Consider the following 20,100-nt stretch of genomic DNA (forward strand, 5'->3'; position numbering starts at 1 on the left):
TAAAATCCAGATGGAGCTTGTCAGCTAAGAGGAATGACATGGTGGAGCGTCCGGGATGAATGTAGTTCACCCTAGGTTCTTTGATCAGCATTGAAACCGCACAACAAGTGGGCATTTCCACATTTTGTAAGGATTGTTTACCACATGAGAACATTTACATTATGCTTATTTGAAAAGTATAAATTCGATTCCTCGATCACTACAACTACTGAACACAAAATTGCTCAATTGTCACTGCCAGCATCTTCCTTCAAAGTTAATGAAAAAACTTCTTCCATCAGAGCTTCGTTCGAACTTTGTGTAGAAATGTCTGTCAAGTTTGCCTGTCTGCGCAAACCTGGCTTCACACCACCAAGTTTACTACAAACTTTGTGCCATGGCTACTCTTGTAACCAAAGCACACAAATCAAAATAGCTCTGTTTAAGCTATTTTTGACAAATCTCTTTTTATTCCCACTGAGCAAAATAGCCAGATCATGCCGGTGGCTCGGCACAGCTAATACAACTCCACTAGACCAGTTTTCCCAAAATTTGCTAACTGCCGGCCGCCCATAATGACATCTAATAACATTCCTGTCACCATCATAATCATCATCAGTTTCAGCCAGGTTTAGTCCATAGCATGACAGAGGCCTCTCCAAATAACCCCCAGATGCACCTGTCTCCAGGCAGCTGTGAGGTTCATGGAATGTCCCGTTCAGAAAAAACCAGTTGCAACAGGCTAACACACATTTGAAGCCAATTCGAACCAGTCGGATTCCAGTTGGTTCCAACTGCGTTTTGCTTCATTCCAAATGCTCTTTCTTAACTGGAGTTGCCTGACAACAGTGCTAAACTTCAAGGTCAGAGGAGCCCACAGGAGTTCGTTTTCATGTAGACCAGTAATACTGGCAGTAGTAAGTAGTTACCATTAAACACCCAGCTGAAATGTCGCAAGGTTTTATGAATGCAGATGCTACACGAAAAAAGCATCTTAAACTTCGGACATAATGTGGGCAATGTGATAAAGTAACTACTAATTTTTGTATGTTTTTTGTGGTAGCTTACACACAGGTTGCCAACAAGAACGATTGAAACAAACTGCGCACAGTTTCAGATCTCACCTTGGTTACAACAGTGCCTGTAGGAGAGATGATTCTTTCCAGCAGGATCTCCAGTGCATTCCTTCGCGCCACTAGCCAGCCAATCACCAGCATTGCAACTAAGTTTGAAGACGGCTTGAACCCTGCAATGTGCAACGTAACATTGTGGGACTCATTTGAAGAGCTTGAATGTAAACCACACACAAGGATGACAGTATATGGACAGAAGGGCCAGATTCAAAGCACATCACATACAAGAAGGTGAACTTGCCAGAAATAACAGGCACATTTAGAATTTTCAATTCCTGCTAAACACTCCTCTCGTACAGTTCACTTATGCAACCGTACGCACGGAGAAGGATGACATATTGCCATGTTGCACCTCCTGGCATCCAGAGGGCAGCCCTTCCCAGAAAAAAAATGCATCAGGGCCTGTAGAGATACAGCGGGGGCTTAGGCAAGGATGTCCTCTGTCCCCTTTGTTGTTCATGTTGTACCAGCAAGGGTTGGAGACCAAGCTAGAGGGGAGCGGACTAGGCTTCAACGTATCTTTTCTCAAGCAAGAGGAATGGATTAAACAGACATTACCGGGACTAATATATGCGGACGATATAGTGATAATGGCTGACAACAAGGAAGACCTGCAGAAGTTGTTAGACATATGCAGTACAGAGGGAGATAGATTAGGCTTCAAGTATAGTAAGGAAAAATCTGCAGTCATGATATTTAATGAAGAGGGCGGCGAGCATAGAATACAGGAGTTCGTGCTAAACGTTGTGAATGAGTACAAGTATCTTGGGGTGTGGATAAATAACAGTGCTGAGTATCTGACAGGGCATGAAAAATATGTAATGAATAAAGCTAGCAGGAATGCAGCTGTCATGAAAAATAGGGCACTGTGGAATTACAATAGGAATGAAGTGGTAAGAGGGATCTGGAAAGGGTTGATGGTCCTTAGTCTGACCTTCGGCAGTGCGGCCCTGTGTATGAGGCCAGATGTTCAAGCAAGGCTAGAAATTAAACAACGGGGAGTAGGGAGGTTAGCTTTGGGAGCACATGGCAATACATCAAATCAGGCGGTACAGAATGATATGGGATGGGCGTCTTTCGAGAGCAGTGAGGCTAGCAGTAAGATAGCATTTGAGGAACGATTGAGAAAGATGGAGGAAAAGCAGTGGGCTAGGAAAGTTTTCAGATACCTGTATATAAAGAATGTTGACACGAAATGGAGAAAGCGAACTAGAAAATTGACAAGCAAATATCTGGACAGCAGTAGGGGGGCAAATCAGCAATTATCGGTTAAGAAAAAGGTTAAAGAAACAGAGAGAGCTCTGTGGAAAACAGGGATGCTGACGAAATTGGCACTGGGAACATACCGGACCTTTAAACAGGAAATTGTCCAAAGAAAATATCTATGATAATTGTAGGGGAAGCTCTTTGTTGTTTGAGGCCAGGACTGGAGTTTTGCGGACTAAGACTTATAGAGTCAGGTACCATGAGATAGACACTTTGTGCACTGCGTGCGGAGAGGAGGAGGAAACGGCTGAACACTTGATACTTTTCTGTAAAGGGCTTCACCCTACAGTGGAAAGCAGCGGGGATGACTTACCCAAGGCATTGGGGTTTAGGGGTAGTGAAGGGAAAGTGGATTTTAAGAGGTTAGAAGTAACCAAGCGAAGGTTATCTGATTGGTGGCTAAAAGCAAGACAGGAGTAAAATTTCACAAGACATGGCTAGGTGGCTTGAGCCACCGCCCGATTTAAAGGGTTCAGCCGTATCCATCCATCCATCCATGCAAAATGGAAATCTTGATACGATTCAAGGGACATTAAACGGGGCGAGGCTTAAATTCATCGGAACCACTGGGTTCTCCTACTATATAGTGTCTCCAGAACCCAATAATTCAATCCTATTCCTAAACTGAACACAAGTGTCCCACTCTTCCACACTTTTCAATCTCGCTGCTATCAAGCCGTTCATAAGCAAGACATCAACTGGAGAGAATTTCAAGTCAATAAACAAATTATTATGCTCCTCACACCGTAGCCTTGGCCGTCATGTAGAGCTGAGAAGAGAATGTGTGACCTCACACCAAGCAGCAAAATGTCTTAACAACTTCATTACTGTCGTGGATTAAATCCTAAAAGTATATAGTGACCTTTCATAGCCCATGCATGCCCAGTGCTGCCAACAGAAAAGGAATTTACATTCTTGGGTGGTACCTTATTTGCGTGAGACAAACACACAGCTCATTAAGAAGAATTCTTCATGCAGTTGTGCAGTGTTCACCTTTTGAAGTTGAGGCTAGATCTCCTGTCACCAAGGCTTCAAGTTGGTGCAGGACATCTAAAAGGCTTTCATCCTGCATTCAAAGAAACACAAGCATAGTAAGGAGGTACTGTCAGCAAAGAATATATATATATATATATATATATATATATATATATATATATATATATATATATATATATATATATATATATATATATATATATATATATATATATATATATATATATATATTAACAGACAGTCAAAGAACCTAGTCAAGTAACATGCACAAGGGCCTGCAAATTGCATTTTGAAAGCGACATTCGTTTCGGGTGAATGCACAAGACAGCTATAGTAACTCAAATACAAATCGGAAACTGAAAGAAAAAGGGCCAGAATTTCAAGATATGAAAACTCTTGAAAAAATGGTTATAAAAAGCAGTATGTAGAGATCCCACGTAAGGTTGTTATCGTGGCGAACTCGTCGAAAAATATGCATACATTGTAGACGATTTTCTAACAGCGCTTTATAGCCAGATGTATACAAAGAATCTGACAGCCTTCAAGGTGCACGAAATGATAGCACGTCGCACTATGCATCGTCATGACGAATGGCGGTTTCAAATCCGTTTTGAACAATAAAAACAGTTATTCATGCAGTCTGAGTGCACAACCTGTCAGAGCTTGCTTAGTTTACTAACGCTTAATGCAATGGTGTTTATGATACCGACGTACTTCACACGAGTGTGAATCTACGTTCGAAACGAACTAACAATCACACAAAGCTACTAACACGGTACATTTATCACATATACACCATCGCGTGGATTTTTACACTACGAAACTCCATCTTCGAGCAAATGTATTCACTGTTTATTCCAGAAACGCGCTGAATACAGGTCAACACCACAGCACTCCGAAAGTTGAAACCGGTTAAAGCACTCACACAGGGCCCCGAATCATCGAGAACGTTTATCTCGGAAGGTACGGGGCAAAGCCCGCTAGCTGCCACCATCTCGAATAGAGAGGAAAAATCCTGACGCGAAGTGCCCATGCTTTTTCGATTAACCTGTCAGGTCACATTACAGCTGTCAAACGGGAACATTTCTAACCAAACCGCTCCCGCTTACAAAGACGTGGAGAGATGCAAGGAGCTATCATATCACCACTACCTCTGGACGTACGAGCTCAAGGAGTACTTTCTTTTTACCTTGAAGCAATGTAGTAAAGATATCCTTGAGCACTGGCAGGGCACTAAAATTGTTTAGAGCAGCATCCCTCAACAAGGTGGCACGTACGAATTCAATAGGTCGTACATTCTCAGAAGTGCCTGTCGCTGCTCCGTCAGAACCAGTAGGTCGTGGTCAGGACGTTGACCTCGCTTTTCAGTAGGTTTGAAACCATTTGCAACAGCCAACTAGGTGCAGCAGCCGCAGTGTTTTCCTTGAGGTATTTATGCAGGTAGCGCAATGATTGCAATAGCCAAGTTTTGCACAAAACAGCAAAAGACTGGCGAAAATTGTCGCGACATCTTACGCTGGAGCCAGTATACTCGATTATTTTCCTGTTCTCTCGATTTAGCGCCAGCTTTGTGAGACAGCTATAATTACTCCCTCGCTGTTTACCTTTGCTTGCCCGGAGCTGTTTTTAAACCGATGCTCCGACGTCTGGGCCTCCTCAGCTGAGGGGTAAAACGCGCGCTATCTACTGCAGCATTGCCGCAACTACGAACAGAGAAGAACCAGCCGTCACCAGACCTGTGAGGTCGGCCCAGGAGGAACTCGAGAGCGCTCTCACACTGGTGTTGAAGCGTTTATTTTGTGGACTCCGCTCCCTGAATCGCCCAGATTTGAATTGAACGGTAATCATGCGGCGTGAATAGCGCCGTTTTTTTAATGCCACGGTTGAATTTCCACGACTTTCCAGAGAACGATGGCCACACTGAGATCAACTCGCATGTCACGAATGGACAGGGCATTTTGTCGCACAGATTCCGTGGTCATAATTTTACCGCTGATTACCTCGTATTCTGCAGATGCAGTTTAAAATTTTTGCACCGTTAAAGGGGCTCTGAAACGCCTTCCGAGGAGAGCACATTAACTCAATCACTGCACTGCGTTGCCATTAAAACCAGAGCCATATAATACTCTTCTACACGCAGCAGACGACCCACAATCACGCGTCAAAGTTGGCGAGCCCTTCCCGGCGACTTTTTCATGCTCGCACCCTCCTCCGTCCCCCGCATCTGCGTAGACAAGGTGAAAGGTGGCCATTGGTTAGATTCTTTCAGACGTCAGGCAGCTACCGTGGCCGCGGCCAATAAGCCGCTTATCTCCGGCGCGTCGGGAAGCTCCGCTCCCAGAGGTGTGTCGGCGAAGGAGCGCCTACCTTCCAGCGTGCAAAAAGTGACGAGAGGAAAAGGCGCGAAGACGATGAAATTCAAATTTTAACTACAGATAACTCAGCTTCTACTAAGCGCATTTAAAAAATCCTTGCTGGACACTATTCGTGAAGCGGCATGCTTCAATATCCCAGGCATGCCGGAACTTTATTAGAGCCCCCTTCACAGCCCCTTTAAGAGTACGTTAGCCATGACGCGAGTTGCCAAGTCCCTTGCGCTGTAGGGCAAGTGGACGGTGTGAATCAAGCCAAGTGAACGTGATACCTTGCATAACACGTGTACGTATATGCAGGTTTAGACCATCCGCCAGCATCAGAGGGTTTTCTGAAGGCTTTAAATGCAGTGTGCAATCCACCCTGAGCGACATCGTATATATAACATCGATCACTGTCTTTAGCACTATGAAGTTTCGCATGGGCTCACTCAGAGTAAAAATGAACCATACATAACGATGCGATTATTTTTAGCAATATATATATATATATATATATTTTTTCTGTTGGAGCACTTTAGGTACTGTACTGCTTTATTTTCAGGGGCCTCTATACATACCTTGATAACTCTAAAACGTACAGACTTTGCCAAAAGTAACCGGGCTGCACGGTTTGCTTCTCACTCGTATCGCAGACCTCTTACGATTTCCCAAAGACCAAAAGGTCTTGGAATTGGAAGGCGGAGTCAAGGGTTCTCCTTACCTTAACAGAGATTTAGCGCTTAAGGGGAGCTATAAGTGTTACATTACACGACTGAGAAGCAAGCCATGCAGCCTGGCTGCTTTTGCGAAGACGCTAGCTCGAGTAGCGAAACTCCGCTCATCTTTCTTCTTTCACTCCCTCCTTCATCCCTTCCCTTACGGCGCGGTTCAGGTGTCCAACGACATATGAGACAGATACTGCGCCATTTCCTTTCCCCAAAAACCAATTATTATTATCAAGCAACATTTCGGGATGATGACGACTGAAGGAGATGAACTCCGTGCATTAACTCTTCGCCAAAAGGAGCTCTTTTCAGTCTAACTTTACACTTACCGTTTATCCAGTACGATGACTAGGAGGGATGTCGCAACCAGAGAAGCAACATAAATGTGTACTGATTACGTCACTTTCCGCAGTAACAAGCGCGATTTCCGAATTATACTGGCGCTCCACCGACAAATATCAACGACAAATGACGACGCCAAAACCATTTTTTTTTTCTGAAGAAAGCCCCTCATAGAGATATCGATTACGTCGAAGCGCCCCAGAGGCGGTACTCAGTGAAGCTACACGCTAGTAGTAGTAAAATCGCGTCACAGGAATACTTTTGCTATTAACGTTGTTTTGCTGTGAGTGCACACAGTCAAGAGAAGGCGCTCGAGTGCGAATTGACAAGCAAATATCTGGACAAAATTGACAAGCAAATATCTGGACAGCAGTAGGGGGGCAAATCAGCAATTATCAGTTAAGAAAAAGGTTAAAGAAACAGAGAGAGCTCTGTGGAAAACAGGATTGCTGAAGAAATCAGCACTGGGAACATACAGGATTTTTAAGCAGGAAATTGCCAAAGAAAATATCTGTGATAATTGTAGGGGAAGCTCTTTGTTGTTTGAGAGTCAGGTACCACGAGATAGACACGTTGTGCGTTGCGTGCGGTGAGGAGGAGGAAACGGCTGAACACTTGATACTTTTCTGTAAAGGGATTCACCCTACAGTGGAAGGCAGCGGGGATGACTTACCCAAGGCATTGGGGTTTAGGGGTAGTGAAGGGAAAGTGGATTTTAAGCGGGTAGAAGCTACCAAGCGAAGGTTATCTGATTGGTGGCTAAAATCAAGACAAGAGTAAAAATTTTTTCATAAGTCATGGCTAGGTGGCTTGAGCCACCGCCCGATATAAAGGGTTCAGCCGTATCCATCCATCGACAATGGCGACATCGTACCTTCATAATTTTGTCGACTTTTATCAAATAGCAAAGGTTTGTGTTTCACAGTTTGATGACATCAGCAAAACAATTCTTGCTCGAGCAGCCATCGTTTCTATCACGGTAAAAAAAAAATGCACCCTCGGTGCCTATAACTCGCCCCCTTGCACCCTACCAAAAAAGGCAGTTTGTATGCTTCTCACACTTTTGTCAAAGCATGCTTGTACCCCCTCGTTGATGTGCCAATGTTCTCGATGATCCAACAATCTCCACTGCATGCGTGGCACATGTTCCTCTCGGATATGTGCCATGTTTCTGTGGGCACAACATTCTTCGCTGTGTGGTCAGTGCGCTTTGGAGTAAGTGCCACATTCTCGAGAACACAACAGCAGCAGCTTGACATGAACGCCACGCTAGTTTTTCGGGCAAGAAACCTACTGCTCCCGCTGTAGAGCTGCACTCAGAATCATAAACCTTTTTCTTTGTTTGCTCTGCGCATCATGTGCAAGTCAAAGTGCATGCCTTGTGGACACGTACGCGAAGAGGAGGCATGCGCAAGCTCTCGTCTTCCGCAGTACACGCCCGGTGTGGAGACAGCACTTGCGTAACACCTGCCTGCGCGCCCGCCCTACGCCAAGGCAGTCGTGCGGGTCTACATACACAACACGGACAAGCTCAGTGCGACACGTACACCTTCCTTTTTTTTTATTCAAACGTGGACCCAGACGCGCGCAAAGGCACCGGCGCTACCCGTCTCGTCTCCATAGATGGGCCGACCGACTCTCTCTTTCTCGAAGTGAAAAAGGCAGCAAAGGCTTAGACACGTTAAGCAGGTACGCTCCACACAAAACAACAAGGTCGCACACACGCTCAACGTGATCTTCTTCATCAACTTCGTGACAGAGTGCGCGCGATAAAGTTGCTCCCGGAACGCACTTTTTAAGTGCCGCAGGCAACGACTGTTTTCTTCTTCTTAAGCTGCGCAGATGTACACCACTCCGTCATGATGGACGTGGTGGCGTACACCAGGCAGCATAGGGTGTACCCCGGCGGCCCCGCGACTGCCGCCGTGTATGCACAAAACAGCAACTTCTCTTTTATTCTTCCTCAGCTAAGCGGCCGCGAATGGCCGTTTCGACGGTGGCACCAGGTGCTCGGGCAACTCGAGGGGCAGGTCGTGTCCCGCCACCTTGACGCTGATGAGGTGCATGGCTAGCGCGAACTCGTCGGCGTCCAGCATGCCGTCCTTGTCCAGGTCCGACAGCTTCCAGACCTTGCCCAGCACCGAGTTGGGCAGCTTGCTCTTGACCATCTCGCCCTTGGCCGCGGCGCCCGATATCTTGCCGTCCACGGGGCCCAGCGCGTTGAACAGCTCGTCGTACTTGAACCGCTCCCGGGCCACGATCCAGTCCGGCTCCAGGGAGCCCGCGTCCACGCCCTCGCCGCGGCCGTAGCCGAACGGGCTCTGCTCGAGCCCGTCGAAGGCGCCCCCCTTGACGACGGCCTCCTCCCGCTGCTCGGTCTGCTCGTGCGGGATCATGGCCATGAGCTGCGCGATGTCCTCGGCCAGCATCCGGTCGACGGTCTCCAGCAGCCGCGGCTTGAGCGCGTGGAACTTGGTGAAGTCGTGCTGCGCCAGCTTCTCCTGCATCTCGCGCAGGTCCGGGAAGTCGCCCGGCGAGATCTGCTGCTCGCGCTGGATCTCGGCGTACAGGTTGTTGAGGCCCTTGATGAGCTCCTTCTTCTTGCTGTCCTTGCCGAACATGGACGGCATCTCCTTGCGCAGCGAGCTGATGATGTGCGCGTGCACCTGCGGACGGGGAAAAAAAAAGAGGAAAAGGCGTGAGAACGCTATCGAAGACAGAAACGGAGAGACAAACTTTATTAGCTGAGTGGGAAGGGCAGAGCATAAAGCAACTCCGCCGGATGGCCAAGAGCTTATGCGCCTCGGCGAGCCAGCCAGCCCGTCGGAGGAGCCGAGACTCGGCTTCGAGCTGCGCAGCGCAGTCTCTCACTACTCCTCAATCGGTAATGATTAAGCCGAAGGTGGTGATAGGGCAAGCCCATGCACATCATGTGTGGAATAGGGTAGCTTGCCCGCCGCAGAATCTGCAGCTGGGAGAGTAGAGGGTGGGTAGAGAGAACAGCGGGATTCGGGAAAGCGTACGTTTGAAGCTGGCGTCAGGAGATTTCGTGCGTGCGGGATATAGGGACCTGTCGGCCGGTGGGTAAGCCGGTAACTCTGATAAGTGGTCAACCGGTCCCTCGCTGACCACGCTCCGTGGTGGGGATACAGGCTACATACACGAGGTGTTTCATATTAGTTGAAATAAATTCAAACAAATGTAAGTTAGACCACGTTAGGCAAGCGAAATCTTTAAGCATATAGCTTAACCAAGACGTCTGCCGAGCCAGATACAGAGTGCGCATGCACTGAATAACATTGCACACCCTGTGCATAACACTGCGTGCTGTACCGATCCGAAGCAATACAGACTGACTGGACTAGTTTTATCAGCATAGCCAAAGACGACCATAAGTTCAAAATAACCATTCTCCAGCCTTCGGCTGAGATGGTGAAGCCAGTTAAGACCGTTTCGGAAGTTCCGTTATGAATGAGAACACAACACTCACGCTGAGCACATTTGAGTTACGTTCGTGTCTGTAAAACAGTTCTGTCGGCATAGGACCAGAAGTGACATGACCTAGCCAAAAATCCACACAGCAGGCTGCTGACACGTGAGCGCCAGTACACGACAGCCTTCGGCTATCGCGCTCCATTCAGGAGGCTGAGCAGAAAATGTGGTACCTGTAAGCATAAGAGAAGCCGTCCAAAGACGCTGTATTCTAACGAGAGGCAGAGGCAGCTTTACAAGCAACATGACTATGCAATGAACTTGAAAACGTGCCAGCGCCCAACTATTTAGTCAGGTGACGTCAAATCGCGTACGCGTGGAAAGAAAGCCCGTATTACGCAAATCAGACGCGTCAGACTCGCGAGAACAGCTGCCCAAATTCTGAAATACAAAAGCCCCCCCCCTTCTAATTGTGGATATCGCGACACGGCATTAGCCTGCAGGCACGGAAACTAGATGACCCTTCTCGTTTCGCATCGACTCAAAAACTCGCATCACCAAATTACTGCATTTTTGCCCCGAATACAATCATCGTCATCGTCACCAGCCTGACTACACCCACTGCAGGGCAAAGGCCTCTCCCATGTCTCTCCAATTAACCGTGTCCTTTGCCAGCTGCGCCCATGGGACAGAAACGTGGAAGCTAACGAAAAGGGTTCAGCTTAAGTTAAGCACAACGCACTGAGCTATGGAAAGGAAAATGATAGGTGTAACGTTCAGAGACCGGAAGTGGGCAGAGTGGGTGAGGGAACAAGCGCGTGTTAATGACATCCTAGTCGAAATCAAGAGGAAGAAATGGGTTTGGGCGGGGAGTGTAATGCGAAGGCAAAACAACCGCTGGTCCTTAAGGGTAACGGAGTGGATTCCAAGAGAAGTTAAGCGTACCAGGGGGCGGCAGACAGTTAGGTGGGCGGATGAAATTGAGAAAACAATAATGGCCGTTTAATGCACACCGCCATGCATGTGTACGGCTCAACGCTTCTCAACAGCGTTGCCCCAGAAGAGCATAGCCATGAAATGCACGCTCCAAGGAATCCAACGCGTTTAGCAGATTCCACCAAAGTAGGGCAGGTTTCAAAAAAGGGGAGTATAGTTAACCAGCAGCATACACCAGAGCGCTGCGATACGGCTGCAAAGAAAATCGCACAATTTTCCCAACATTCGCAGAAAGGATTAAAACGCAAGAAAGAAGCGACTAATAATAATAATAATTGGTTTTGGGGGAAAGGAAATGGCGCAGTATCTGTCTCATATATCGTTGGACACCTGAACCGCGCCGTAAGGGAAGGGATGAAGGAGGGAGTGAAAGAAGAAAGGAAGAGGTGCCGTAGTGGAGGGCTCCGGAATAATTTCGACCACCTGGGGATCTTTAACGTGCACTGACATCGCACAGCACACGGGCGTCTTAGCGTTTTGCCTCCATAAAAACGCAGCCGCCGCGGTCGGGTTCGAACCCGGGAACTCCGGATCAGTAGTCGAGCGCCTTAACCACTGAGCCACCGCGGCGGGTCAAGAAACGACTGCAGGAAGCGAAAATAACTCCAAAGAACGGAATGATGAGATTGGCTCTCGGACAGCAGCAAACCTGTGTCAATCAAAATTTTTTTATAAGGGCGCGTCGCTCCGAGTATGACAGGGCAATGGGCAAATTTCCATGCCCACAGCAAAAATCGGCACCGCTGCCTAGTTCCCAACGCCACACTCGCGCACAGCCTAAGCCAGAAGGTACAAGGACAGCTTCGTTGAATGAATGAATGAATGAATGAATGAATGAATGAATGAATGAATGAATGAATGAATGAATGAATGAATGAATGAATGAATATAATAACGATTACTGCTGCGAAGCAGTGTTCCATCATTTACGTAGCGAAAAAAGTGATAGCGTTTTGACGGTAGTTAAACCGAGTAGTGTTTAGCCTGGTTGGCTCATGATTTTGCTTTGCTAGGTCGTCAGCACATCTGGCGACGATATTAGTTCGATAGTAGTATTAGCTGATGAAGAAGACGTTGTGCAATGCACAGCGCGAGAATGTGTATATTGGTTTGATAGCAGTATCAGCTCACGAAGACGACGACGTGCAATATGCACAGCGCGAAAGTCTGCTGCAGTTTAACACGAGGCATGATCGGCTGCGGCGATGGCATAGCGCTCTCGTGCACAGGCCATGGAAGCTGATCCGTTTGAAACCCATGCAGTTGCGGAAATACCCAATTTGTTTATTCATTTGTTTATTTATCTGGCACGAAACCACATACATCGCAAGGTCTCGCTCGGGGTTTACCCATCGCAATAGAGCTTTGACACTAAAAAAAAAAAAAATAGTGGAATACCCCCGGAGCTCCGCGCTGATCTCCCTCAGGAATCTTCTGTTAAACCGATTTCTAAAACAGCCACTTTGTCACCACCTGCCCGCAGATATAGTAGCCGACGACAGCGCCTTATCGTTCGGTCAAATGAGAAAGCGCAACTCAACACTATAGCAAGCTTTCCGCAACGGCTATTTCACAATCAATCGCCCCCCTTGCGCATTCTTTCCGCTTAAAAAACGACCCCGGAAGGGGAGAGTCACTTCGTAACTACGCCCGCATTTACATGAGCCACATCTACTGAACCGCTCGCGTAGCTGGGGCGGCTTTCTTTCTTTTCCGAGAAAACTCATTTTCGCGCGCTTCGGGGCAAAGGCTCGCTCGGCCCAGCTGTCTGCACGTGCGACGTCCTTCTCAAGGCGCTGTCCGGAGGCCCTCCCTTCCTCATACATAGTTTGTGCAACACCCACGAAGAGGCAGGCCGGCGGCTTGGAAGGCATCCAGACATTTAGAGCGTACAATATACCCCGAGCGAACCGGTTCGGCGCGGCGCTGACGACACTCGGAGAACGCCCGGGAGGGGAAATGGAAAATGGAGAGAGAGAGAGAGAGGCTTTTAAAAGGGCGCGCACGTGAGCATGTTCCCGCAACTCACGCCAATGCGGCGGCGAGCTTGGCAACGCTGAAACGCGGCGCGACATAGCATCACGTACCCGTTATAGGATGTCATCTTCCGACTACCCGCCGCGGTGGCTCAGTGGCTAGGGCGCTCGGCTACTGATCCGGAGTACCCGGGTTCGAACCCGACCGCGGCGGCTGCGCTTCGATGGAGGCGAAACGCTAAGAGAGCCCGTGTGCTGTGCGATGTCAGTGCACGTTAAAGATCCCCAGGTGGCCGAAAGTATTCCGGAGCCCTCCACTACGGCACCTCTCTCCTTTTCCTCTTTCACTCCCTCCTTTATCCCTTCCCTTACGGCGCGGTTCAGGTGTCCGCCGAGATGTGAGACAGATACTGCGCCATTTCCTTTCCCCAAAAAAACAATATTTATTTTTTATCTTCCCAAACTGCCATAAATGTGGTGACAGGGCCACATGCGACCATATTCTCTGGATAATGCGGCGAGTTGGGCGTGTTGGTACATAGTTTTCTGGAAAAGCAGCGCTGAACAGACGAGGACAGAGACGAGGCGACAATACTTCAGCGCCCGTCCTTGTCGCCTCGTCTCTGTCCTCGTCTGTTCAGCGCTGCTTTTCCAGATATTCTCTGGAACTGCGCAAATGATCCGCCTCCGGCGGAGTTGATACAGCTCCCTTCCTTCTCCCGAGCGGTGGGAGGCCGTGCTGGTCAGCTCGGACCCTATAAGATTCAAGTACGGGCAATCGAGCCGGCCAATGAGGTCGCCGCCAGCCATGGGCTAGCGGCCACCTAGCATGTGTCTCCTGCAACCTGCTCTCGACGCAATAAATGTTTTACAATCCAATCCTTCTACTACTACTACTGGGAGCTGCTTTCCTACTAGCAATATTTCTATCACTTCTGCTACTACTACTGCTGCTGATGGCACCAATACTCCTACAACTAATACTACTAATTCTACAACTGCAGCTGATATGGTAATGCAACTACTACTACTGCTACTGGTACTAGTGTTGCCGCTACTACTATCACTTGGCCGTTAATAGAAAGAGTGCTGCTTATTTTATAACCATTTGCGTTGATTTCAAGTACACTAACAAATTTCCAATTATTTCCAGCGGAATAGAGATTAGAAAATTTGCTTGTAAAGGGTGTAGTGCACAGTCGTGGGCAAAAGTAAGAGACCCCCCCTCTCAATCCGAAGCGTGCCGCTCTGCATGGGGGCGCCACCTGACAAAGCCCTCTAGCTGTCGTGACCGGCCCAGTCAGGTGGCGCCCCCAAAGCGGCAAGCTTCGGAAGACAAAGGAATGGGGGGTATGTTTTGTCCACAAATGCACGTAATTTCCACAGGAAGCCGACAAATTGCGATGAATTGGAGGGCTGGACCGCTGTCCTGCAGGGGACGCAATCTGGATTATGATGATGACGATGATGATGATGATTGTGGCGAAGCTAACGTGCAACGCACGACATCATTCTCGGTGGCACGCCAGTACCCCGAGGATACACAAACTATGGTCGGCAAACGCTCGAGTACATGAGTCATCAAAGAGCACAAACCACTGTATGAAATATTTTCCTATTATGCACAGACACAAAAAAAGGTTAGTGCCACTATTTTTCTTTCTTCCATACGGGCGTCATCTTTCCTGATCGGTGCAGCTTTCTTTTTTTTTTAATGTGCACTAAAGGTTGGCGTGTAGTCGACTTTAACGCGCAATATATCCATGCAACACACAATATAACGCCCAATACGCATATAAACGCAATATTATATTTGTTCCTGTATTTTTTTGGGCTTCAATTTCACCTTTTCCTGTAACAGCCTGTGATCAGGCTAACAGTATGACTAGATGAATAAATGAATACCCCATCTAAAATGACCAAGCGATTAATTTCCCCTTCTCATGAGCACGACGACACCAACAACAAAATTAACATTCCCCAAAGCTTGGCGGCTGTGTTAAATGTACAGGCGGGGTCTGTTATCGGCAACTGCTCCACCTGTGTCAAATCAATTATGAATTATGAAGAGTTCCACGGCACAAGGCGTTTTCGATCCATGCAAAGTGAGCTCAAAGAGCCATTTTTTTTTTCAAGCATTCCACACAAGGTGGGCCAAGCGCCAGGCCAGGGGAACATTTGTATACCCAACGGAAAACCGGTGGGTATACCCGACAGCACTGGGGATCGAACTCCGAACCCCCCACACACAAGTCTGCGGTGCCTGTGACATTTAAATGGAAACGTTTAATCCACCATCGCCCCAGAAGGTCAACGTCAGCTAAAAACTTCCCTCGTATTTTAGACACTGCCGCCAGCTTGACATATGTGTTCGTACAGACGTAGAGTGACAAGTGATAAGTACAACATACGCATGCCACTGCATCGGCTGCCCTGCTGTTACTTATAACGCAGAAGTCAAGGGCTTCCCATGCCCGTACAGTTAATTTTTTTTCCCCGACCGAATTCATCCCTCGTACCGATGAAATAGAGTTAATAAACTTGCGGCCCGAAGTGCGCAGACTTCGGGCAAACAGAATTACAAGAACAGAGAGCAATACGCGAAGGCACGTCAGCCTCTGTATAGACCATTTTTAGCTCCTGTCGATAAGCGCAGTCGACTCGGGATACCAAGGCGGACGTATCGTCCACAGTTCCGCCTTCCAGCAGACGGGTCGACGAAACATCGTCCCGCGATGGAATAGTTCGTTCCATCAAGACAAACGAACACTCGCCGGAGAAAAACACAAACCAAAGGAAGTGGGAAGAACGTCAAGATGAAAGCATACATAGAAGGAATTTCATTAGTTTATTTTTACTTAATAATAATTGGTTTTTTGGGGAAAAGAAATGGCGCAGTATCTGTCTCATATATCGTTGGACACCTGAACCGCGCCGTAAGGAAAGGAATAAAGGAGGGAGTGAAAGAAGAAAGAAAGAGGTGCCGTAGTGGAGGGCTCCGGAATAATTTCGACCACCTGGGGATCTTTAACGTGCACTGACATCGTGTGCACAGCACACGGGTGCCTTAGCGTTTTGCCTCCATAAAAACGCAGCCGCCGCGGTCGGGTACGAACCCGGGAACTCCGGACCACTGGCGAGTATTCGTTAATCCCCAGAATGTTACCGCCAATCATAACCCGCCCTTATGAACAAGCAGCTTTTTTTGTTTTAGAGCGAGAGCCCTACTCGTAGGGGTATAACTTCCGATATCGATGTGGATGAGACAGTGACCTTCAATGCCTCACAAGGTCAAACCGAACTTAACTGCTTGGTGGTATGGCCCAAGCTATAGTGGTATGACCGCGTGATCATATGACTATGACCATCAGGCACCTGACCTGGACCCTTGACATTTGATTTGAGACAGTGGAGACCATGTTTTGCTCTTATAACTAGATTCAAACCACACGAAGACTTCTGTCCGCACGAAGACCTCATAAGGCAACACAACACAACGCCGTATATTAAAAAAAAAAAGACTGAAAGAAAACTTCACAGCCGCACAGCGTCAAGAGGCTGTGGAATGCGATTTTTTGCAGATAAAGTTTTAATTGACCCGCATCCGTGGCGCATCTATTTCTCGGTTGAGCTTTCTTCCGACAACTGACAATGTGTTTGTGTACCGTAAATTTTCATCACCTTCGTCAGCCTTACTACGTCCAATGCCGGCCAAAGGCCTTTCCCATATCTCTCCGATTAACCCTGCATGTCCTGTGGGAGCCGCGGCCACCTTACCCCTCGCAAACCTCTTAATCTCATCCGTCGACCTATAATACGTCATAGTGTTTACCTGATATGCCTTAACTCATTACTGTTCGCGGTTGCTACTGCTAAAAATTGTCATTCGTTTATCGATTTTATTATAAGAGGTCCCAATACAGCATACTGCTCTGGGGCCTCTTTCAGTGTGATCAATCAGTGTATGCATACTTAAGGGAAAATAGCTCAAAAGACGGGGACAAGTGAAGAAAACAACAGGACCAGCGCTGACTCACAACTCAAGGTTTATTCACAGGAGACAAGGAATATAAAAACAGCGCAGTCAAACAAAATAGCAAAGCAAACAAACGTGTACCTATGCGGGATCGAAGAACCGAACTTCACTGTCATGCAGGCAAACCGACGGGCTGCTGAATAAACCTGTGAATAAACCTTCAGTTGCGAGTTAGCGCTGGTCCTGTTTTCTTCACTTCCCCGTCTTTTGCGCTATTTTCCCCTAAGTATGTACCACCAGCTCGCCCGTCTTGCCATAGTGTATGCATGCATTTCTCACGTATTTTAAGAAATAAACTAAAGTTCAAACTTCAACAAGCTTCAGACTGCGTCAAGCTCGAAAAACTGAAAAACTGGATCCCCAACTGTAGCGCAACTTCCTGACTTCGGATTAAATTTACAGCTTCTGGCCACAGAGAGAGAGGCCGCGCGCGGGGGCCTCGCCGCAACCGATCGATGAAAGTGACCACAAAAGGGTTGCTGACCACTCGTCGTATTTACCGAGGGCGCAGCTGCGCGCAGTTTGACAGGTGCCCGAGACAAGGGAGACAACTGCGTCCCCCCGTCTTTCCCGCGCATTTTTTTTTAAACGCTGCGAGACAGCAAAATAGACTACGCGTATAAATAAATGGGTGGGGTCGGATGGGACCACCTAAATACCGCAAGAGTGCATACTGGACGCATAATATAGATCGGAGAGTTCCTCAATATTACCCATAGAGGGAAATCTGGCGCCAACGTCTATCATTTATGCGAGTTTTCTTAAAAAAAAAGAGCACTTTACCCAAAGCGGAAACGCCGGGAAGACGAGGGCCCCGCCGCGGTGGCTCAGTGGTTAGGGCGCTCCACTACTGATCCGGAGTTCCCGGGTTCTAACCCGACCGCGGCGGCTGCGTTTTTAAGGAGGAAAAACGCTAAGGCGCCCGTGTGCTGTGCGATGTCAGTGCACGTTAAAGATCCACAGGTGGTCGACATTATTCCGGAGCCCTCCACTACGGCACCTCTCTCTTCCTTTCTCCTTTCACTCCCTCCTTTATCCCTTCCTTGACGGCGCGGTTCAGGTGTCCAACGATATATGAGACAGATACTGCGCCATTTCCTTTCCCCAAAACCAATTATTATTATTATTAAGACGAGGTTTCTTAGTTGGCTTGGCTATAGAGTTGGGCAAAAACTTGGATTCTGCCTTTGAACCGGCAGTTCCGCCGCGATGCTCCTGTTTGCGCGCATATTAAGTTATTGTAACAGTGCGTTTTTTCCCCTTCTTCAAAGAATTTACCGCGAGTGTTAGGCCGGTATGGAAACTTTCGCAGCATTTCATCGAAGTTCAACTGCCGCGAGAAGAGTCGTATACTTATAGCCAAATCCACGTTTCACGCCCAACAATAGCCAAGCCGAGTACGAAACCTCATCTCCCCGGTATTCCTGCGCCTTCCCTTAATGGACGAAGCGCAGTGCCGCCAGCACTCTAAAACAGAAAGGAGTAAAAAAAGGGGGTAGGCTGTCATCTATCTCACTCCCTTCTATAAAAGGTAGTGTGCCAGAGGAGAGTTTACTCCCTTTTTTACTCCCGTGCAGGCGCATTACAGTTTAGGGTGCGTGCTTTCCCTCTAGGTAATATTGAGAAACTGATACCGACTGCACATCTGAGTAAATTGTGCCGAATCCTCTTTCAATGTCGAAATAATCCTCGGCAATTAGTGCTAACTGAAAAAAAAAGAAAAACCGGTTCTCACTGGTTAACAGTTATAGTGTAGTTCTGCGGACAACACGTGAAGGCATTTTAAAGCTGCCCCTTCGAATATTGGCAATTCTGTCATTACGTGGGCAGCAGCAGCGCGGCGGTGGAGCTCAGCTGACAATCAAGGAGCAGTTCTGGCCAGATTCTTTCTTCGCACAAGGTTCTGACCCTCGACTCCTCTGCTTGTGTCCGGTTGTTGATGCGCCGCCCATTCTCTCTCGGTAATCTGCTGTGTACGGGTCACCTCTTGCAAGGGGAATTTCTTGTGCAGGGACGCGTGGCTGCGAGGCTGCAATCGTACGAGTAGTCCTGCACTGCACTGTTTCGGGCTTGTTATGTATTACGTTTGTCCTTGGTTCACGTTTTATAGCAACCCGGCCCGAAGCCGAGTAGAAGGTCAGTGGCGCTTTTTTGCCACTGCAAAATAAATACTCTTTTTTTTAATGAAGAGAAGTTGGTTTAGGTTTATGAAGGTTTAACGTCCCAAAGCGACTAAGCCTACGAGAGACGTCGTAGGGAAGGGCTCCGGAAATTTCGACCACCTGGGGTTCTTTAACGTGCACTGACATCGCACAGTACACGGGCCTCGAGCATTTCGCCTCCATCGAAATTCGACCGCCGCGGCCGGGATCGAACCCGCGTCGTTCGGGACAGCAGCCGAGCGCCATAACCACTCAGCCACCGCGGTAATAAAGAGAAGTGATCCGGGGCTTATTTTATTTTTTTTCTTTCTGTACGTCGGCACTTTTTATGGCATCCACATCCTATGCGCGTACCCCGACATTATAGTTTTGTCCGTTTACACCAGGCATATCATGCCTACTTTAGTTTTGTAATTAGTTTTTGATCTTAAACTACCTCGTGGGTTTTTCTTCTTTTTAAGCCTCTGTTCATTTATTTTGATTGGTTGATCGGTTTAAACCTGTTAAATAGCTATGCTGGGCCCGACAACGCGTACTGCTCGTTCGGAGAAAAACTATTCAGACAAAAATGAATAAATAAAAAAGTGAGCGCGTCACTCATACTCCTGGAATAACCATTGGTTGAACGCTCGAAGGGTGTTCCCTTTAATACCGCCGCTACCCGTGCGCGGCAGAGGAAAAACTTCCACGCAAAAATTATGGG

General features: G+C 47.8%; 2 protein-coding genes across 4 annotated transcripts in view; both read right to left on the bottom strand.

The window, feature by feature from the left end:
* LOC144133366 (uncharacterized) overlaps positions 1 to 4,514 on the bottom strand; it is a 23,419-nt gene extending 18,905 nt beyond the window's left edge. For 2 of the 3 annotated variants that reach the window (XM_077666439.1, XM_077666438.1), the window contains exons 1-3: positions 4,300 to 4,514; positions 3,372 to 3,444; positions 1,104 to 1,225 (exon numbers count right to left, since the gene is read on the bottom strand). In XM_077666439.1, coding sequence (XP_077522565.1) covers positions 1,104 to 1,225; positions 3,372 to 3,444; positions 4,300 to 4,407 — 303 coding nt within the window. In that variant the 5' untranslated portion in view covers positions 4,408 to 4,514. The remainder of the gene's footprint in view (positions 1 to 1,103; positions 1,226 to 3,371; positions 3,445 to 4,299) is intronic. The other variant, XM_077666437.1, reaches the window with a different exon arrangement.
* Positions 4,515 to 8,330: 3,816 nt separating this feature from the next.
* The window catches only part of Past1 (putative achaete scute target 1), a 42,537-nt gene continuing 30,767 nt past the window's right edge, over positions 8,331 to 20,100 (bottom strand). The window contains exon 2 of the mRNA XM_077666440.1: positions 8,331 to 9,461. Within this exon, the coding sequence (XP_077522566.1) occupies positions 8,763 to 9,461 (699 nt within the window). The 3' untranslated portion in view covers positions 8,331 to 8,762. The remainder of the gene's footprint in view (positions 9,462 to 20,100) is intronic.

Source organism: Amblyomma americanum, chromosome 5, assembly GCF_052857255.1.
Source record: "Amblyomma americanum isolate KBUSLIRL-KWMA chromosome 5, ASM5285725v1, whole genome shotgun sequence".
Classification (NCBI taxonomy): domain Eukaryota; kingdom Metazoa; phylum Arthropoda; class Arachnida; order Ixodida; family Ixodidae; genus Amblyomma; species Amblyomma americanum.